The following is a 22,895-nucleotide window of genomic DNA, read 5'->3' on the forward strand; positions in this document are numbered from 1 at the left end:
CTGCACCAAACCTCCTGATGACCTCACCCAGCAGTTTCATGTAGATGTTTAAAAGCATTGGTAACAGAATGGAGCCCTGAGGGACTCCAGTTGCAGGGGAGTAATGGCAGGAGAGAGGGCATGCCCTCAACTCCTGCCTGTGGCTTCCAGCAGCATCTGGTGGGCCACTGTGCGAAACAGGATGCTGGACTAGATGGGCCTTGGGCCTGATCCAGCAAGGCTGTTCTTATGTTCTTCTGATGACTCCGTATAATAGCTCCCATTTCGAAGAGCAACAGTCACTAAGCACCACCATCTGAAATCTGCCTGAGAGATAGGAGCGGAACCACTGCAAAGCAGTGCCTCCTGTCCCCAACTCCCCCAGGCAATCCAGAAAGATACCATGATTAATGGTATCGAAAGCTGCTGAGAGATCCAGAAGAACCAACAGAGTCACACTCCCTCTGTTGATTCTCTGGTAAAGGTCATCCATCAGGCTGACCAAGGGTGTCTCAACCCATAGTCTCTTGACTTAGTGTGACAATCCTGATTTGTGACAATCCTGAGTCTCAGATGATCAATAGCTGTTGGTCATAATAGCTAAATGAAACCCCAAGCTGAGGCAGTCTTGCCTCTGAATACCAGCTGCTGGGGTGACAAAAAGTGGGAGAGGACTTTTTCCTTCCCCACCCTTATGGGTTTTCCAGAAGCAAGTGGCTGCCCACTATTGGGAATAGTATGCGAGACTCTTGTTCTGATGTTGGTTCAGCAGGGCTCTTCATATTATAGTTTTGAGTTTAAAAATTGTTAGAAAAAGGGATTGTTGCTTGATGTGTGTGCTCTATTCCACTTTTGCCTCTGATAAACAGATTTTGCAGGTTTTGTTGTTGTTTCAGATTAAAAAATTGCATAACCTGTTTGACCAGAGTTGACAGTGGGCAACAGAAATATGTTTATATTCCATGGGAAGTCAAGCATCTCAAAGCACTTTCTGCTCTTAAAAACTGTTGTTGTCTATCTCTAGTCTGAATCTCTGATTGTGTAAATAAGCCTTTATGCTTCTTCATAGAGCTGTCAGTATTCTGCAGTAGTATTCAAAGTCCTTGTTGATTTATTCCTTCCAAAATTTCATCTTAGCCCTCAGACTTTAATAATATCAGAAGGGGGAAGGACTAAGATTATAATCAGAATTCAGTAGTTCTGGCAAGACTTTCCTAGTCTATAAACCCTGCTAACCAAATGCTTCCCAGCCTATCATGTTCAGAAAAACCCCGACAAACATCTATCGGCAAAAGAGAGTAAAGCAAGTTCACACAATCATGATTAGGGTAGGAGAAGCCTCCTACCCTAGTTCAAAGCCTCCTACCCTTGTTTGCTAGCTGTGTTCCTATTTTGTAATTGTGTGTGATTTAAAAACAAGGTTGGAAGTATTGTCCATGATCTGTGCCAAGCAGCAGTTGGGTCAGAGGCAGGGCTCCCTCTTATCCAGCAGCTGAATCCAGATCTTTAATAAGATAGGAGGGAAAGCCCTTCAGCCCAGCTGCTGCTTAGCACACAATTATTGCTGGCACCTCTGACCTGGGTTTTAACTCGCACAAAACGGGAGCGTGCACAGCTCCCAAACTACATGATCATGTGAATTGCATTACTCATTTCCAAAGCCAACTCAGAACATTGTGTCCCAGCCTTCCAAAGGTCTAGATCTGTGCTAAACAGCCTTTAAAGCTAGCATATTAATCATAAAGCACCCTGTAAACAAATTTTCATTGTTTTGGTGTCCAACAAGAACTGTTTTCCTTGCAAAATGTGGTGTGTGTGTGTGTGTGTGTGTGTGTGTGTGTGTGTATATATATATATATATATATATATATATATATATATATATATCCTTTATTAGATTTAGCTACTGGAAAAAATAATCTAAGCCAAAGCAATAGGGACACTCCTGCCAGGTCTCCAAAGAACTTCAGAATTGCTCCAAGAACAACTCTGAGAGCTTTGGTTTTCATTTGCCAGGCTCATCTCCAAGGCATGGCTGTTTCCAAGGGTGCAGCTACAAGTGAACAAGGTGGGGGACAAATGGCCCTGGGCCCTTGAGAGAGGAGGCCCAGCTGACTGGGAGACAGCTTGCTCTTTGCTTTCCCCCTCCTGTCCCTCTGAAGAAGATGATGGCGTGTGCAGGGACCCATTTTCACTTTTTGTCCCAGGGCCAACTCCAAGCTTGCTACGCCCCTGGCTGTTTCCTAGCGGATACACCAAAAATCCTCTTACAGACTTTTCATGCAGTCTGCACTTTGATTAAGGTTTTCTTACTATAAAGGACACTTCTAATTTGGCAGTGTTGATTTGGTTCTCATGGTTCTTGGTTCTACACCTGTGGATTGATGCTGTCTTGACATGTACATGGGAACAGATTTCAATAATTTGTACCATTCCATTCAGCCTTCAGCACTGATCAACACTGGGAGCAGGGTGCGGTGCTATTAGAGCTAAAATTAAATTATGCAAACATTCAGAAGTTGGCAACATTTTGAATGCAAAAATTTGAGTAAAACGAGGAATAATTCCTGCAAAATTTGGACTTGTTAGCATCTACTGGTTGTTTTGATTTGGGGAGATGCGAGATATAAAATCTCATAAGCTGCCAATTGACATATACCTGTTACCTATCAAATACTGTCAAATTCTAATTACCATTGCAAGTTAGCTTCCACTTGCTGTCAGATGCAATATATGATGATGTGCCAACTATCAAATGCCAGAAAGCATTGCATGTCACCAGTCTTACACTGTCATTTTCAAATATGGAAATAAAACATAACTGGAAGTTAAATACCAATATCTAATTTTCTGTTAATATTTGGCAAATGTTTGAATAGTCAAAGAGTGGTGAATATTTGTCATGAACATTTACACAGGAGAATTTTAGGAAACAAATTTATTTTTGCTCTGAGCAAAGTATTGGGTCAGCTGAGAGTACTGAACAGTGTTCATGCATTGGTATACATCCTATGTAAATAGATGTGAGGTATCAATTCATTTTACTTCAGCTGGTGTGTAGGGCTGTGCACAGAACCTATTTTTCTGGTTTGATTTGAATCCGGACCAGATTTGAATCGCCCCAGTCCAGTCTCAGACTCGGCCAAATCGGACTGAACCAGTTCACAAGCTGGTTCAGGGGCATTCCCTAACCTAAGCCCGTCCCCCCCAACCCCACTTTGTACCTTTAGGAGGCGGAGGCAACAGAGGCAGCAGAGAAACAGCTCCTAGCCCCCTGCTGGCCTCCCAAATGACAGCCCGCCCAGGCCAGCTGCATGGAGATGCAAATGGCCTCCGCACATGCGCGGAGCTCCAAACTGGACCACAACTGGCCCAGAGTGTCATTTGGAAAGCTGGCGGGGGGCTTAGAGGAGCCCCACGCCGCCTCCAATGTCTCTCCACCGCAACCTCCTGAAGGTACAAACAGTACCCTTTCTCTTGCCTTCCCCCCCCCCCCCGCCCACTTTAGGTTAGGGAATGCCCTTGTAAAGGAGAATCCTTGCCAGATTTCCCTTTACAAATATACCTGCAAACCGGTTCTAAGCTGGTCCAGCTTGGACCCAGACCAGCATCCCACTTTGCGGGGCTGGTCTGGTTCAAACCAATACTGCCTGAACCAGGCCAGTTCGAATCATACACCCCTCGAGTGAGGTTGTACACAGTGTGCAGCATGCACAGACATAGCTTGCACAGACTGTGAGGAATGGAGGCAGAGGGCTTCTTCTTTTTTAAAAAAAAAGAAGCAAATGCCCTTCGCAGGAAGTGACCCTTGAGATATATGGCTGATTCATTATTCCTTTCGTCTTTGGTTTTGTGCCTCCGAATATGTTTAGTTGAGACTTAATGGCATTTTCAAAGAAATAGCTACCATGCTGGTGCTCAACCAACTGCTGCAGAACTGTTAAAATCAAATAATGGTGCTGGACTGGGCTACTTATTTTATTTTATTTTATTTTATTTTATTTTATTTCACACACTTCTATACCGCCCAAAATGCACGTCTCTGGGCAGTTCACAACAAGCAAACAACATGTTAAAACATTAGATAAAATAAATAACAAAAAACTTAAAACAGTAGTTAAGACGAAATAAATACATAGTAAAAATTAAAACATTACAACAGTTTACATTTTAAAACAACATTTTAAAACAATGTTAAAACTGTTAAACAATATTTAATTAAAAGCCTGGGTGAATAGGTGCATATTTAAAGACTTTTTTAAAGCTATCAGAGATGGGGAGGCTCTTATTTCAGCAGAGAGTGCATTCCAAAGCTCTGGGGCAGCAGCAGAGAAGGCCCATCCCTGAGTAGCCACCAAACTGCAGACGGACCTCTCCTGATGATCTCAATGTGCGGTGGGGTTCATAACAAAGAAGACGTTCTCTTAAATACCCAGGACTCAAGCCGTTTAGGGCTTTATAGATTATAACTAGCACCTTGTATTTTGCTTGGAAATGTATCGGCAGCCAGTGTAGATCTTTCAATACAGGAGTAATATGGTTTCTCCAAGATGACCCAGAGAGATGACCCAGAGAACCTGGCTGCCACATTCTGAACGAGCTGTAGTTTCTGGACTACACACAAGGGCAGCCCCACATAGAGTGCATTGCAGTAATCCAGTCTGGAGGTTACCAGCATAAGTACCACTGTTCTGAGGTCGTTTATCTCAAGAAACTGACACAGCTAGTGTCTCAGCTGAAGCTGATAGAAGGCTCTTCTGGCCACTGCCTCAACCTGGGAGACCAGGGAGAGGCTCAGATCCAGAAGCACCCCCAGACTGCGTACCTGTTCCTTCCAGGGAAGTGTGACCCCATCCAGAACAGGCAGATCAAATTCATCTCCTGAGTTTCAACCCCGCACAATGAGTACCTCCGTCTTATCTGGATTCAGTCTCAGTTTATCCCTCATCCAGCCCATTACTGCCTCCAGGCAGGCATTTAGGGAGGTTATGCCCCCTCCCATGATGTTGACATGGAGAAGTAAATGTGAGTGTCATCAGCATACTGACAGCACCCTGCACCAAATCTCCTGATGATCTCTCCCAGCGGTTTCATGTAGATGTCAATCAACATCGGAAATAATACAGAGCCCTGAGCTACACCATACAAAAGTTCAGATTTTGAAGAACAACAGTCTCCAAGGGACACCATCTGGAACCTGCCCGAGAGGTAGGAGTGGAACCACCGCAAAGCAGTGCCTCTCACTCTCAACCCCCTCACACGCTCCAGAAGGATACTATGGTTGATACTATCGAAAGCCGCTGAGAGGTCCAAAAGGACAAACAGAGTCACACTTCCTCTGTCAATTCCCAATTGGAAATCACCCATCAGGCCGACCAAGGCAGCCTCTACCCCATAGGCCACCCGAAAGCCAGTTTGAAATGGGTAATTAAACTTTTTCACTAAAGGGTTGATCTTATTGCCTGAGATGAGAGTATACCAAGGTGATAAATTTAGGAAGATGCCAAATGCAATGGAGCATCTGTCTGGATGACACACATTTTCACATAATATTCTGAAATGCTATATGAGGAGGCAGCTTCTTCCAATAGTTAAACTCCATCTCAGTTTATTGGGACATAAAGGGGGAGTTATGATGGACCATCATCACATTCCTTAGGGAACATCTCTCCTTGTATTAATTTTTTGAGGTCATAAGAAGAGGCCTTGCTTAGTGTTCCTTCAGTCCCCAACACGAGGTTGCAGAGTACTCCAAGCAGGGTATTTATGGGCACAGTCCTTACACAGGAATCAACTGACTGACTCTTGAGATCTGCTACAGCCTATGGCTACTCATAGAACTGTTTTAAAAAACAAATAAACTACTTTATGGAATCTAAAAAAATTATAGCTTGCCGTTGTCAAAGAGACCATTCTGGACTACATGGGTCTGAGCTGTTCCAGAACTTTGATTGTTGCTTGCTACAGTCAGTGAGGGAAGCCCATGAGAAGCAAATGGGAGCATCTAATGACAACTAACAAGTGGAATGTTTAAAAAAACCCAACACCAAGTAGTATGGGTTGCTTTCCTTTGGAATATCTGGGACATTGTCAAGATCAACATAATAACTTCAATATTTAGAAAATAATTGGACATGAACTGAGAATAGAACAATATGATATAAGGATTTAGTTGCAGGGTGTGCCTTGAATATTTGGTACTGTAAGGATTTGGATGCTAACTTTAAAGGTAAAGTGTGCCGTCAAGTCGGTGTTGACTCCTGGCGACCACAGAGCCCTGTGGTTGTCTTTGGTAGAATACAGGAGAGGTTTACCATTGCCTCCTCCTACACAGTATGAGATGATGCCTTTCAGCATCTTCCTATATTGCTGCTGCCCAATATAGGTTTTTCCCATAGTCTGGGAAACATATCAGCAGGGATTCAAACTGGCAACTTCTGGCTTGCTAGTCAAGCCATTTTCCTACTGCGCCATTAGGTGACTTTAATCCCATAATAATTCTTCACACATTGACACTTTCTTAGGAACATAGGAAGCGGCCATATACTGAGTCAGACCATTGGTCCATATAGCTCAGTATTGTCTTCACAGACTGTCAGCGGCTTCTCCAAGGTTGCAGGCAGGAATCTCTCTCAGCCCTAACTTGGTGAAGCCAGGGAGGGAACTTGGAACCTCATGTGCTCTTCCCAGAGTGGCTCCATCCCCTGAGGGGAATATCTTACAGTGCTCACACATCAAGTCTCCCATTCATATGCAACCAGGGTGGACCCTGCTTAGCTGAGGGGACAAGCCATGCTTGCTACCACAAGACCAGCTCTCCTCCCATGAGATGTACCCCAAACCACAACTCCCCTCCAGTCTCCAGAACCTTGTGTATGAAGCATGAGAAATATTAAACAAATGCAGATTGGCTGTACATACAGATATGTCATAAACAAAAGGTTGTGGCTGTTTGGCTCTATTGCATGTAAGTGTTAATGAATCTTACAAGTTGCTAATATGACCATTAAGTGAAGCTATTCACCTCTAAAAGAACAATTGATTGCTAATAACTTATAGTAATAACTACTACTTATTTATATATCACATTTGTGTGTTTGAAATATTTTAGCTCCTTACAACAACCCTGTCAGGATTATGCTCTCATATTGCAGGTGGGGCGGGGCACTAAGGCTGAGCGTGGGTGACATGCTTAAGACCACCTAGTGAATTCATGGCTGATGTGAAATTTTAAACAGGGACATACTGGATCACAGCTTAGTCTCAGAGCCCCTCTACAACACTGCCTCTGTCTTGTTTTCTGTTGCAAAGGTGAAACAGATCACTTTTGACTTCCAGCATAATAATAAACGCTATACCTGGTTAAGCTCACAGGAGCGTGACTTGTGAACTATTTACCTGACAACGAACAGCAAGAAAAGCAAATCCCCTGGGACCAGTTCCATGTCTTTGTTCCAACATGTTAAAAACAGAAGACACAATCCAGCAAAAGCCAGTCACAACCGAGTCCCACTGGAAGTAGTCGAGTTACTTTTCGTTGCAATGAAACGGAGTCCCATCGATTTCAGTGAGTCTTCATTTTGACTCACTTTTGCTGGGTTGTGTGTCAGATGATTATTACATTTATTAAAGCACTCTTATTACAATAAATGTACTTCCTTATGAGACCTTTTATATTATGTCACTCTTGGGTGAGGAGTTTCCTGGATCAGAAGGCTCAAGCTTCTGTCCCAGGTGGCCCATTGGGCACCAGCCACTGAGTTCTGTCTCAGTATTTCTCCTCCACTACAGTAGACTATAAACAGAATTCAGCTGAAGAACATGAAAATATAGATTGCTTTACATGTTTAAAAAAGGGTGCACCTGACACACAGACTTCCATTTCTAATGACTAAACACACATGGAGTTTGTAGTGTGTGCATGTGGTACTATATACACACATTGGGAAACCACAGTCAGTTGTGGTTTTCCATGACTGCATGCTCATTAGAGGAATGTGTGCTTGTTACACATGATGATCTAGGATCTATATGTGAGGTATACTTTTTCCCCCATGTAAAAACTGCTTTATCTATAGAAAAAGTATTTGCATGGGCAGATTTGCAAATGTGTTTAAAAGTATTTAACACATTTGCCATACGAAGGTCCAGATTCTTTCTAAAATCCAATGAAACTATTTCATTAGCTTAACTGGGCAATTGCTTCCATTGTCGAAAGTGAATCTATATACTCTGTAGATATATGTACACTTGCACATTAGTTTGTATGAATGAATGACTGGACAAGTACTAAGACATTTTAAAAGTGAACCTGGGTATAGGCATCTCAGTTGCAGGATACATACAGGAAGTATGATACATTCAACATAACATGTGAATAACTGTACCTATGTACAGATCTGTACCTGGATACATTGTACAGTGAGGGAAATAAGTATTTGATCCCCTGCTGATTTTGTCCGTTTGCCCTCTGACACAGAAATGACCAGGCTATAATTGGAATGGTAGGTTTATTGTAGCTGTGAGAGACAGAATAACAACAAACAAACCCTCAAAAGCCCAGTGCCCAAAAGTCAGCGATGGATTTGCATTGTAGTGAGGGAAATAAGTATTCGATCCCCTATCAGCCAGCAAGATTTCAGGCTCCCAGGTGTCTTTTCACTATATGCAGGTAACGAGCTGAGATGAGGAACACCCTCTGTAAGGGAGTGCTCCTAATCCCAGCTTGTTACAGTACCTGTATAAAAGACACCTGTCCATAGAAGCAAGCAATCACTCAGCTTCCAAACTCACCACCATGCCCAAGACCAAAGAGCTGTCGAAGGATGTCAGGGACAAGGTTGTAGACCTGCACAAGGCTGGACTGGGCTACAAGACTATCGCCAAGCAGCTTGGTGAGAAGGTGACTACAGCTGGCACTATAACTCGCAAATGGAAGAAACACAAAATAACTGTCAATCTCCCTCGGTCTGGGGCTCCATGCAAGATCTCACCTCGTGGAGTTGCAATGATCATGAGAACGGTGACAAAGCAGCCCAGAACTACACGGGAGGAACTTGTCAATGATCTCAGGGCAGCTGGAACCATAGTCACCAAGAAAACAATTGGTAACACACTACGCCGTGAAGGACTGAAATCTTGCAGTGCCCGCAAGGTCCCCCTGCTCAAGGCAGCACATGTACAGGCCCGTCTGCAGTTTGCCAATGCACATCTGAATGATCCAGAGGAGAACTGGGCGAAAGTGTTGTGGTCAGATGAGACCAAAATCGAGCTCTTTGGCATCAACTCAACTTGCCGTGTGTGGAGGAGAAGGAATGCTGCCTATGAGCCCAAGAACACCATCCCCACCGTCAAACATGGAGGTGGACACATTATGCTTTGGGGGTGTTTTTCTGCTAAGGGGACAGGACACCTTCACCGCATCAAAGGGACGATGGACGGGACCATGTACCGTCAGATCTTGGGTGAGCACCTCCTTCCCTCAGCCAGGGCATTGAGAATGGGTCGTGGATGGGTATTCCAGCATGACAATGACCCAAAACACACAGCCAAGGCAACAAAGGAGTAGCTCAAGAAGAAGCACATGAAGGTCCTGGAGTGGCCCAGCCAGTCTCCAGACCTTAATCCCATAGAAAATCTGTGGAGGGAGCTGAAGGTTCGGGTTGCCAAACATCAGCCTCGAAACCTTTCTGACTTGGAGAGGATCTGCAAAGAGGAGTGGGACAACATCCCTCCTGGGTTGTGTGCAAACCTGGTGGCCAACTACAAGAAACGTCTGACCTCTGTGATTGCCAACAAGGGTTTTGCCACCAAGTACTAAGACATCTTTTGTGAAGGGATCGAATACTTATTTCCCTCACTACAATGCAAATCCATCGCTGACTTTTGGGCACTGGGCTTTTGAGGGTTTGTTTGTTGTTGTTCTGTCTCTCACAGCTACAATAAACCTACCATTCCAATTATAGCCTGGTCATTTCTGTGTCAGAGGGCAAATGGACAAAATCAGCAGGGGATCAAATACTTATTTCCCTCACTGTATACTCATTGTATGAATGTACAATGTAATGTCTGAATAGGGCTATAGAAAACTAACATGTTAGGGAGACAGCTAGGCTCAAATCCTTCAGTTTTCTACCCAGGGTTTTGTTTTGTTTTGTTGGTATGGGGGAGCATTCAATCATGTGAGTCCTCACCTCTGGTCGGAAGTGGTACAGCCCAGACACTGGTTTACCAACTCAGTGAGAACTAGGCTTTGGACATACTGGGGCTCCAATGAAGGTATGATATGGCACATCAGTAGGAGAAGTTATAAGGAATGTAACAGGCACACTGACTGCCCCATGGTTATAATTTAAACTATTTGCCCATGTTGGAAGTCTATATGACCAGAGAATATTATCAAGAGAGTTGCTGACAGAAATGTATGAAGTGCCCTAAATGGTCAGAAATGCATCAAGTGCCCTAAAAGGAGATGTTTCCAGCAGGAGGCAATGTGGGGGTTGCTGTGTGAATAGATAGGAACAGCTCCATGGGCCCGGAGGGCTGGCTGCAAGGATTAGCAGGCGCTGTTTCACTCCCTGTTCTGGAATGTCAATAAGTGTTCTTGTATTTCCTGCCTGTAATGAGCCCAGCTTCCTGAGTTTCATCAGGATTTTCCTTCAGCTCAGGCACATGTGGGTTTCCTGCCCTCTCAAGAAACCGGATGGAACTATATGTTATCTCCTTGTCACCCAGTAGCTTGTTTTGCTTCACTTTGTTCATGGCAGAGAGAGGGGAAGGACAGCTTTATTATTATGTAACTCACCCACAGTGGCTGCTGCAAGTCACACACAGCAAGACAGCGCAGCACAGGCAGGAGTTATAAGGCCTCCTATCACAGGGCAAGGGGACAGCAGAATGCAGCAGGTTTGGGGAGCTAAGATATGATATAACAGAGTCTGCACTGGAGTGCAGAGGGAATTCTGAAGGGAGGGATGTGCTACTTGCTGTAGCGAATCTCAAAAATGAGAGGTAGTGGGGCTGAAGCCTGTCTGGAGTTACCTGTGGCCTGGAAACATTCCTAAGCATGCCAAATTTGACCCCCTGGTGGTGCAGTGGTAAAACTGCCGCCCTGTAACCAGAAGGTTACAAGTTCGATCCTGACTAGGGGCTCAAGGTTGACTCAGCCTTCCATCCTTCCGAGGTCGGTAAAATGAGTACCCAGAATGTTGGGGGCAATATGCTAAATCATTGTAAACCGCTTAGAGAGCTCCGGCTATAGAGCGGTATATAAATGTAAGTGCTATTGCTATTGCTATTGCTAAATGCAAAAGCAGGGGGTGGGGGATGCTGGTGAGAATGTACTCTGCACATGCCCAAGGTCATCCACCTGTTTTCACATGTTCCAGAACTGAGACTTAGCACTGAAACTAAGTTCTGGAGATTAGTTCTGGTGCACTTAGCTCAAGCTAGTTAAATAGTATGTTTCAAAGGAAGCTGGATGGATCTGAGCATGTGATTTAAATAGGCTGGGTACTGTTACAAAGAGAACCTGTTTGGGGGCTCCCCTGAGGAGCAGCCCTCTATACTTGGAACTACAAGCCTGTAGTTACTGGTTTGCACTTTGGGTCTTACCGGACCATGAGATCTCCATTTTTGTTTCGCCTGTAGTGAACTCAAAGGGCATGTCATTTTGGCACGTAGCCTGGGAGAAGGAACTCTTAGGTCAGGTTCAAAGTACAGGACTGCAGGAGGCCCTCCCTGCGCTGTCACCCCCTGATTACTTACAGGTGGAAAGCTGGAGTAGACATGATTTAATCAAGAGCTATTCTTTAAAGAATCAGCCAAGTATTCTCCCTATGTTGGCACAGCGGATCAGGTCAAGATAGCACCTGCTCAGGAAGGAGCAATAGGAAAGCAACAGGTCATCTCCTTTGCTAACAAGTATGTTAATGGCTGGCTTGAGGTGAAGGAAGCTAGCTTGCTTACATTTTAGCCACCCCCAGATATTCTAAAAAAGACATGAGAGATCATCTTTGATGCGTCCATTTTGCTTCTTCCTACACGGGTCTTTCAGACCTTCCCTAGCCTTTGTCCAAGAATCAGTCCACTACTCACTTTTGAATAGAACAATGTTACATCCTATCCTTTGTCCCTATTGTCCACCTTTGCAAGGTGTGATCAGAATAATGCCCTTGGGCAAGAATTTTCCTATAAGAGATCAAGATACCATCAATCCATGTGTTTTCTGTGTCTTCTGTATCTCCTGGGTCACTCCTGCCTCTACCTCAGATTCACCAGGTGGTTCTTCCTCTGATCTACCATCTTTTTCCTACAGCATAGTCACCTCCATTTTGCCCTCCCTTGACTCTCGCTCCTGCTTTACTTTTCGCCTACAGACCGGCCCTTTTCCTAACCTGGTCTGTGCAGCACTCCTGGCTGCGAAATTCTGTTCCAACTCTGAACTTCCTCTGGCTCCCAGACCTTTGCCTGGTTCCTGGGTTCCCACTCCCGCCTTCCTGCCTTCCTTGGAGGAGAGAAGCCTCTTGGTAATGACCGAGCTGCAAGGGCTCACAGCGTTCCTCTGGGAAGGAGCGAGGTAGTATATAATGCCTATTTTCACAACTCTACTTCCCTTTTCCTTCATTTCTCCTAAAATCCAATACTATCTGTTTCTCTTTTGTCAGCCTTGAGTGAACTTAATTCAGAAACTCAAGCCAAATTGCCTCTTTGTGAGCTGTAACATAGTCTTTTGTAACTTGTTGGGTTTTGCAACAATATTATTTTAATATTGTTGCGCTTTAACCATTATTCTATTCCTGCACCCCCAAAACCCTTCAATACACCTCATTTTATTTTGAACTTTAACCTCTCCACTCAGTTCTTTTCATGACCAAAGCTTTGAACAAATTTATTCTGAAGGTGGAATTTCCCCACACAAGCCTAAAACGTAGCTGAGGGTCCCCACCAATTCCCTGGGAGCAGTTCCATTAACAGTACAGAAAGGGTAGGTGTAAGAGTCTTTCCAAATGATCTGTTTCTTGTGCAAGAATGCACATTTGCTCCTCTTTGGCTGCACTTAGCACACGTATTCCTTAATGACTGCGTTTCTGTTGCAGAGATTGCATTTCCTAGCATTCTAAGTACAAATAAATAAAAATAAAATGTAAATGTAATAAATAAATAAAAATGTATTATAGGTAGGAAAATGCAACTTCCCCTTGGGATATTATACTTAATTCAGTTTTCTGTGTGAGATGTGCCCAGTATGCATGCTCACTATGCATGCTCACATGATTATGTTGATTTTAATTTACTTTTTAATTCATTGGAAGCTGTGTGTGTCCCTGTCAAATAACTCCGGTATTGGAGTGCTCATCTAGTTGCCAAGGTTACAGTATACCACACCCACAAATGCATCAATGCCTTGCCATTTCATGACCCTTTTGTAGAGGGCTTTTTTGTTTGAATTCTTTGGAGGCTGTGCAGCCTTCTTCCTTCTTCTGTCCAGATTGAAAAGGGGAAGGGAGAGTTTACAGCAGCACAGTCATCCATCTACAGTGAAAATATTCCCCTTCTACACCACAAATTACATGCAGAGAAGGTATCATAATTGTATCTGAAAAAGAACTTTTTGGATCAGGCAAAAGCTGTGGTTGGGGGCATAATTTTGGCTTAGCACTGAGGTGGTGAGCCTGTGACTACACCTCTTCAGCCTGCAGGTGGGCTGATTAAATTGCTTCTCTGTTGTTTTTTTTAAATATTTCCACATAGAAAATTAGATGTCAGGGGGAAGTCTTCTAGTCAAACATCTTCCTGACATGCTAGTTTTCTATATGTGGGGATTTCTTTGTATGGAGGCGCAATCAACCATGTAAGCAACCACCAGCAGTCTAAAGTGGTACCGCAGTTGTACTACAGCCCAAACACTGGATGACCACCTCCGTGAGAACTAAGCCTTCAACTTGTACAAAAGGGTCCTCCTAACTTCTGTCTGTCTTTCTGTCTGTTTTTATTTATTTCTTGGGGAAGGCAATCCAAATTTGGGGGTTTCTCCTCTTCTATTAAAATGGCTTGGACTGGGTCATCCTATGGGAGGGGAGCAGGTGGTGGGATGCATGCAATATGACAAACCTTGGGTGTTTTCAGAAGTAATTTGTGAATGTTTTAATGAAAACTGAAGAAAATCAAGTTTACACTTGAATTACAGTCATGAGAATGTACGTTCCTCTGTGCGTGTGTGTGTGTGGTGTGTGTGTGTGTGTGCACATGCACACGTTTGAATGTCACTCATTAAAATGGTCATTCTGCAAAACAGCCTTTCTAAGCCTAAGATATGCAGAAATTCAGATACCAAAAGTCTTTTATGCCACCTTTTTATTCAGTGCTTATCAGCCAGGATTTTGGAGCCTCCTCCCAACCCCTTTGCGTGAGACAAATCTTTGTGCTCCTTCCCAGTCTAGCTGCCCCCTTTGAGAGCCCCATTGTGAGGGCAGGCTGTGGCAACTCCTTTATCTGAAGAGATTTGCAGCCTTACTCAAGTGTATTCATTCAGCCTCTCCATCCCACTGGGAATTTGTCCTCTGATGAAGTGGAAAGAGCACCATCCTTTGAGGAGCCCTCAAATAATGGCCCCTCTGAAAGAAAGCAGGGGAGGAGGGGAGAGCTGTGATCAGATGGACTGCCCTTGTGTTCCCCCTTTCTCATCCCAAGTTCTGCCTTCCGCCTGGGGAGAAGCACTGGCTGGCTGTCCTTTGGAACAGGTGGCTTTGGGTCCAGAAACATTGGCTAGACATGTGTTGTGGTATTCAGCTGACCCCTCTCCTCTGGCATACTCTGCAGCTGGAGTTGTGTAGAAGGGTATTATGTAGCTCAGGGGTTCTTCTATGCTTTAGAAAGCTTCCCCCATCAAGAAGCAAATTGTTTCAGCTCCCCACCAACACAAATGTAGCTCACCTACATGAACACAAGTTGCACTCTTGTTAGAGCAGGGCTGGCCCTCTCATTAGGTGCAGTGAGGTGCTGGCCTCAGACAATGGTGTGGTGGGTGGCAGGTGCTGCCTCCCTGCCATTACGTGTGCCAGCCCACCAGGCTGTCCTCTGCCATTGCCCTTCCCTGCCCTGCTAGGGCATCTCCCCACACCCTCCTTGGAGAAGGAGTGAGGAGGATCTGGCTGCTGCAGCAGAGGCAAGGCCCTTCTTCTCACCCTGCACCCCCTTCAAAGCCTGCAGGGATCAGATTGCTCTGTGCCCCTTTCAAAGCTTGTAAAAGTCTGATCCAACCCCTGCAGGCTTCGAAAGGGGTGTGATATGATGAGAGGAGGCTGCCAGCAGTCTCTTCCCCTCCCACGCCCATTCCCTTTAAAGCCTGCATGGAGTGGGATGAGGTGGCATTTGGTGCCTCAGCTCAGGTGCCAAATGGTCTTGGGCCACCTTGGTTCAGAGTGGGTCTCAGACCAAGCCAGGTTAATCATGGGCATGCTATCTGTGGCCACCTCCCTCTTCTCAGACTAGTGATCTCAGATTGGGGACAAATGGACAAAGGTTGATGCTCTGTCTTCTGCAGGCCTCTGCCCAGTCATCCCATGCTTTCTGGTTATTCCAGATGAGAGACTTGCAGGAACATGGGATTGGTGGTATGCTACAAAAACAAAGCTCATCTCTGCATTGGAAATTCCTTCCCTGTTTGTAGCTCTCTCCCCTCTCTCCTCGCTGTCCTCCTCCATCTTTCCCAATGGTTCCCAATTAGAAGTAGGAGTCATGAAAAAGATGAAAGGAGGGCTGCAGAGGAGCATCTTCTTAAACCACTGATGGGCAAGCTCTCATATACCTCTGGCATCTCCAGATGGGAATAAGATGGGCTAAGGGATGGTGTTGATTGTGGTGGGTGGATGTAAAGCTGAAGAGAATTTTTTCACAAATTCAAAATTGCGCAAAATGTCAACAAAAGTGATCTGTTTCACCTTTGCAACAGAAACATTTGAGCTCAACATCATGAATTGAATAATGCTTACCTGCAGAGGTGTGGCAAGATTGGAGTCAGCCCTGGGTCAAAAAGTGAAGCTGGGCCCCTGCCCTCTTCCTTGCTCCTTGGGAGAGGCAGCAAGGGGAGAGTAAAGAGCAAGCTGTTGCCAGGCTGGACCAGGGAGCCCTCTCTCCCTCAGGGGCCCACGGACAGCTGTCCCCTCCTCTCCCACCCTTTGTCCAATTATAGCTACTACGCCCCTGCTTACTTAGTGTTTATACAGCTCATCTCAAGCATTCAAAACAGGCCACATACATTGTGCAAGTAATCTTTACAATCGTCCGCTAACATATTATTACTCTCCCGCCTTTGCAGGAAAGGAACTGATCTTGAGAGAAGCGTGGTTTGCTTAATGAATTTGTGCTTAATGGATTCATGGCTGAGGAGATATTTGCACTCAGAACTTCCTGGCTCACAGATCACACTCTTAATTTGGGTTTGCTGGTCAATAACCGAATAAGCTTCTATCTATCTATCTTTCTATCTCTTAATTTGGTATTTTAATAAAAATCTTAATGAATTTTAAGGCAATAGTGAAAAGTACCAACTTGCTCTTAGAAATATAGGAGCTCTGCCATTTATTCTTTAAAAAGGCAACTCTGGTCATTGTGCAGCAACATTGCTGTCAGAAGCTCCTAACAGGCTGCTACAGCAGATATTTGAACACATTGTACCTCTGTGCAAACATATCTCTTTATCTTCTCGGGCTCTGGAAGTTTGTAAATCTCACTCTAATTGACTCGTGCTGTTCATCATCATCAGGTTTTCTTGGTCATCCCCGGTGATATCGTACTAGCAAAAGTCTTAATATAGTGCCTAGACAAGGGAGCCTCCCTATACAGGATGGAAAGGGAAGTTCCCAGCATATTTGGATGCTTAAAACAAGATGCTAAAAGTGTCTGAGTATGTGTGAGGCCTAGAAACAGAAGGGCTGGTTTGCTCACAGCCTGGGTATACAATGAATACTGTAGCTGCCCCCTTCCCCCGCCCACCACATTCACCCTATATGCTAATCCTATTCCTCATCTTGAAGATGGCAACACTCAGCATTTCAAATGCCACAGAGAATTCCAGCGGTTAATCAGCACAGAGAGGCCCCATCAGAATCTGAGGTGAGGCTGGCAACAGTATTGTGGAAAGTGTACGCTGGACTCTTTGGGGAACAATGCAGAATCAGGGTTGGTCTTATTTCTGTTACACCAACACACTATGCTAACCCTGACAATGTAGTGCAGTTCTCACCTTTTTTACTGGCAGAGCTACTGTGCTTAACAACTTTAGGGCTAGTCACACATTATGTTGTATACACGTACAGGTGTCTGTACACAGGTACATGTTTTTATGAGGATGACTGTTCACGCCTACATTTTACAAATCAACATGGGGACTGGGCCCTTCAAAAAGGTAGGGTGCAAATCACATGTACTGCTGTATGCATGTATACACATGTACAGATCAACAATGTATGTGCACTGTATACAGATTGTATGTGTGCTGAACATAACGTGGCCATGGGAATGCACGCCCACCAGAAGTGATTCTTGCCTGAACTGGCCTGCATACTGCCTCACTGTGCAGCTTGCTTCACATTATCATGTGCTTTCCACCTCAGCAGCACCCTATGCTTGGCTCATTGTTAATGAAATTAAAGTGCTTATTAGTTTCATATGGGGATTGAGCTGGAACATTACTGATAAGAGCCATTTCTAATGTAGGCTCTTCCAGCTATAGTAGACTATGCTGACTTGTGTAGTTGATGTATTTACCTGAATCCAAGATTAGTTTTCCCCCAAGTTTTTTGATATTAGGAGGTCGTCTTAAGTTCAGAGTCTTGTTCATTTCGAGTAAATGCAAGTATAATCTGTATTTAACCTTTATTTTTTAAAGGGGTCATCTTGAATTCAGAGTTGTCTTCGATTCAGGTAAATAAAGGTAGGCAGGTATATTAATACAATTCTAGAAGTGCTGAATGCCCTGAAACTCATCAGGCTGTAATCACTCAGCAGTGTTTTTCCTTGGCCTCCAAAAGGAGGAAGTCCCCATTGGCCATGTTTTCTGGTGATGTGTGTTTGTAGCAGGACAGTGTGTGGCAAAATGAGCCAGACTTCATTGTTGAACAAAATCCAGCTATTTGGCCTCCTAGCTATAAAGAGCTGGGGTTTCTCCTGATTTCTAGTGGCATGTTGGAAAAGCTCCAGGGCACTGGCTGGTTGGAATGTGCCAATTGTTTGAATACCAGAATCCGGCATGGTTGCCCCTGTTGCCAGGACACGGGGAAGCTGTTGCTGAACCCACCCTGTGAGGCAGCAGGCACATTCCTGGGAAGAAGCCTCTCCTTCCCAAGACAATAGCCATTCAGTGAAAGCGACACTGCTCCTGTGGCAGATGTTTATCTGCAGTCTATAATCAAATGAATGCTCTGAGGGATTCCAAGCTCTGGACATAACAACCGCTTTGTGCCTTAATAATAGAGCCAGTGCTCCCAAGTCAATCCTTATACCAATTGCCACTAAGAGATGGTGTGGGAAGGAGGGTGGTGAGCCAGTAGGCCTGCTGCAACTTCTTGTCTGGAAAAAATGGTTTTTCTAGCAAAGATCTCTCCAAAGATTCTTAACAGGACTTTGGGTGGGGAGGAGGAAGAAAGACAATATTAGCCAAGGGCTTCCATTGTCCTCCTTTACAGTTCCTCTTTCTAAGAATTAAGTCCCTAGCAGTTTCCCCATAATCCCGACTCATATCCTGCCTCTTACCTTCATTATAGCACCCGGTTATGGGGAGAGGCTGAGTTTTTCCATTGTCTACAGCATTTCTGGTGCTCAGTTTCTAAAATGACAAGTGCTGCAATTCTGAGCTGTGAACCAGGAAGGCCTGGATTCAAATTTCTCCTCTGCCAAGAATTCATTTGGTGACCATAGCCCATCCATATCTCTTAGTCTCAGCTCTGCAAGTGCAATATGGGGATAATAATACTTGCCTTATAGGGTTATTGTATGTACAGTTTTTTGAGCACTAAAACACGATAAAAATACTAAGCATTAGTATTGAGTAAGTATTGAGCATGAGTAAAGTACGCAGGGCATATGGGCCAATTTAATAATTATATCTTCTTTTTACAAACATGACTAAAAATAAAAAAGCAACTCTTTATAAATTTGTTTTGAATTGTTCTTCTGCTATCTCAGATTTGGATATATTATGTCATTTTGGACATTATAAAGGTAAAGTGTGCTGTTGAGTCAGCTCCCACAGAGCCCTGTGGTTTTCTTTGGTAGAATATAGGAGGGGTTTACCATTGCCTCCTCCCGCACAGTATGAGATGATGTCTTTCAGCATCTTCCTATATCGCTGCTGTCCATGGTTTTCTTTGGAAGAATACAGGAGGGGTTTACCATTGCCTCCTCCCGCACAGTATGAGATGATGTCTTTCAGCATCTTCTTATATCGCTGCTGTCCATGGTTTTCTTTGGTAGAATACAGGAGGGGTTTACCATTGCCTCCTCCCGCACAGTATGAGATGATGTCTTTCAGCATCTTCTTATATCGCTGCTGTCCGATATAGTAGCAGCGGGGATTTGAACTGGCAACCTTTTGCTTGTTAGTCAAGCATTTCCCTGCTGCACCACTTAAGGTGTCTCTATAGTGATCTCTCAATTACTGTACAACCAACCAGAGATTGATGGAGTGATTGTTGTTTCCCCCCGCACTTTCTTTTTAGCAGTTAACAATCGGCATTTCTGCTGCTCTTATAAAATTGGAGACTACTTCAGAGTTGTGTTTCTACCATTTAAATAATTCAGTGAAATGACAACTGGTGCTTTTGAAAGTCTGCATCCTGAAATGTGATGAATATACATCAAAATGACATTACAGTATCTTTTTATTCTATCACATGACATGTTATAGAATAACAATTTTAATTGTTAATTGATTTGATGTTTTAAATGATTTTAATTGTAAACTGCCCAGAGACACAAGTTTTGGGTGGTATAGAAATATTATAAAGAAAGAAAGAAAGAAAGAAAGAAAGAAAGAAAGAAAGAAAGTCAGCATACATGCTGATAAATGGTAACATGATTAAGTCACATCCTTTGATCTAGAAGCCTTACTCCCTAAAAGCAAGTGTGTTGTGTGGGCAGTGCACTGTGAGTTTAAATTGTGAGGGAAGTGCACTCTGCCCATGCGAAAAGGCACTCTCTCCTTCACTTTGGATCCCGGCATTGATATTCCAGGCTGAGCCTAGCAAATTTCGGGCTCAAATAAAGCCATGTGCATACCTTGATAAGAACAGCTTTGGAAGAAATTGAAGTTCGCATACTACTGATCCATTTAGCATCTTCTTTTGGACAGGCTTGCTGGGGCGACCAATTGCCATAGTCTTTACAGTACTAAATCTGCGAACTTTTTGGCATCTTGCCTTCTACCACATTACACGCTCCTTCCCCAATTAAAAATGCTCCTGGCCCTTTAAGTAGTAAGCCGCACTTGGCGTACAAAAAGAAGCTGGATTGTACCAAGTGACTCCTCAGGAGGGGGAACGTTCGAACGTAAGTGTTCTGTAAAAACACTATAATGTTTGCTTCTGACCATTAAAAATAAAAATGTGAAAATAAGCTAGAAAGAAGCTCAAACTTCTTTCTTAGTACAAATAATTCAATCAGACCTCTAAGGTAACCTTTATCCTGAGGGATAATTTCCCCCCTTTCCTCAAATTGCCATCGGATTGTCCCTCACTCTGCTCTTTTAAAGGAAAAGCTGACTAGACGGAGAACAGGGTGGGTGGTACTGGGCTCATGTGCCCTTTAAGAAGCGGTTGCACTGTGCCCAGGAGGATATTTTACTTAAGCTGGCAAGCGGGGTGATGAGTTAAGAATCCAGGTGAGTTTTTACAGATCAAAGTACAGGGCGCTTCCCCCCTTTTTCTTTCTCAGGACTGCAACACAATGCAGAAGCTGCTTAGCAGCGCGCAGGGCTAGTTCAGAGCTTGACTGGTAAGTGTCTGAAGTTGAAGAAAGACTTTTTAAAAAGAGAAGGGGGCTTGGGGGGTGTGTGTGTGTTTAGTTAGTACTCTTAACGTAGCCCCCTCCCACCCCATCTGTGTGGCTGTGGTCCTCTCTCGGGTCCTCTAACGTATCTGGGCAAGGAGAAGTTTTCTGCAAGACTGCAGATCCCTTTCCCTGCTTGGCTTGGCAAACTTCCTAGTTGGTGAAATGCCGTTTGAGAAAGTCGAGCCGGTAAATGGAAAACTGTCTTTTTCTTGAACTTATTATTCTCCACCCCGCCACCCCCGCCCTCTGGCCCCTTCCTATGTGCACCGCTTGTATATTTTATGGCGGGGATTCTGGTTTGCATCTTGGCTGAACATTCCGGTTTCGAACTGTTTGCTTAATGGAGAGATTTCTTCGCTTGGGATTTGGGGTGTTTGTTTTAGCACGTGGAAGTCTGTTTTCCTCTGTCCTACTGACCAGACTCAAGTAACTTATTTGGTGGTTTGTCTCTTCTAAGCTAAGCTTTTCCACCCGAGCTGCTGCCTGCTGTAGTGTTGTCTGGTTGCTCCAGAGCCTTAGACTAGCCTTTTTGTGAGGCTTTGTTAGTTCTGCGGTTGCTGACACCCACATTTTCCCTTCTTCCTCTCGAATGCTATTTGATACGAGGCTCTTTCTTTCCCCCGGAGAATTCACCTTGCGAACTGGTTCTGTAGAAAACGTTAAAAGCTGTGCTGTCCTTATGCAGATGCCTCGGTATATAGAAGGACGTAAAGTTTGAGAACAAAGGATTGACCTCCTTTAAAAACAAATCTCGAGATAGAGTGGCTTGTTGCACGGAGAGGAACTTCACTGAGCCTTATGTAAAACCGAAGGAACTCTCTTCAAAAAGCTGCAAACATTGGAAATGTACTGTGATAGGTAAAGAAACACCATCTTCCTTCGAGATCTCAATGAATCCTGTTAACTTGGCAAAGAAGCACCTTTTAACGTGGTGATTTATCTATTATTTAGCAGGGGGAGAGTAACTGGCCCAATCCGCCCCCAGCACTGTACCTCCAGTAACTGTTGCTGGTGTCTATCTGATGTTTCTTTTTAGATTGTGAGCCCTTTGGGGACAGGGAGCCATCTTATTTATTTATTATTTCTCTCTGTAAACCTCCCTGAGCCATTTTTGGAAGGGTGGTATAGAAACTGAATACATAAATAAATAAAAACAGCATAAGGATATTCCAGTCTCCTTTGATCTGGAGAATAATAATAATAATTCGATTTCTATACTGCCCTTCCAAAAATGGCTCAGGGCGGTTTACAAAGAGAAATAACAAATAAATAAGATGGCTCCCTGTCCCCAAAGGGCTCACATTCTAAAAAGAAACATAAGACACACACCAGCAACAGTCACTGGAAGTACTATGCTGGGGGTGGATAGAAGCCATCACAACTTGGCAAGGGACATCACAAGTTGTACCTCACAGAATCCAAGCTGAGACCTTGCACTTGTTAGGTTCCCCTAAAGAAGAGCTTCCTCTAAGAAGGCCCTGATGGGTTAACTCTTCTGCTTACTCTCCCATTAACTACTGAGGCCCAATAGAGCTGCTCTGCAATCTGAAAGCTTGTATAATGGCCCTTTCTCCCTCCAGCTTTGTGAGTTAGCCTTGGATTATGCTGATTAAGTTGATGTTGGACCTTCAGGGGAAAGAAAGCAAAATGGGGCTTTTTAACAACTGCCCTTTCTAGGAAGCGTCCCTGCGGTGCTGGCAGGCCCAAAGCCCTTAAATAAACGAGGTGGTTTTCCAAACACGTGTCACTGCATGCTGATTCTTGGGGCTCCAGGGAACAGGATTGAGTTGCTTCTCTGCCATCGTTTGCACTACTCTCTGCTGCTTATTTGGTTGTCCCTGCTATGCATTTGGGCTTTGTTTGAGGTC

The 22,895-nt window shown here is 44.2% G+C and overlaps 1 protein-coding gene across 5 annotated transcripts in view; it reads left to right on the forward strand.

The window, feature by feature from the left end:
• The window catches only part of HYAL2 (hyaluronidase 2), a 79,042-nt gene that overhangs the window by 45,977 nt on the left and 10,170 nt on the right, over positions 1–22,895 (forward strand). The window contains exons 1-2 of one of the 5 annotated variants that reach the window (XM_053294898.1): positions 20,744–20,857; positions 21,713–21,885. The exons of 1 other annotated variant lie outside the window; for it this stretch is intronic. In XM_053294898.1, the coding sequence (XP_053150873.1) occupies positions 21,872–21,885 (14 nt within the window). In that variant the 5' untranslated portion in view covers positions 20,744–20,857; positions 21,713–21,871. Of the gene's footprint in view, positions 1–20,731; positions 20,971–21,712; positions 21,886–22,895 lie in introns of those variants that run through there. 3 more of the 5 variants (XM_053294899.1, XM_053294900.1, XM_053294901.1) reach the window with 3 other exon arrangements.

This window comes from Hemicordylus capensis, chromosome 2 (assembly GCF_027244095.1).
Source record: "Hemicordylus capensis ecotype Gifberg chromosome 2, rHemCap1.1.pri, whole genome shotgun sequence".
Lineage (NCBI taxonomy): Eukaryota > Metazoa > Chordata > Lepidosauria > Squamata > Cordylidae > Hemicordylus > Hemicordylus capensis.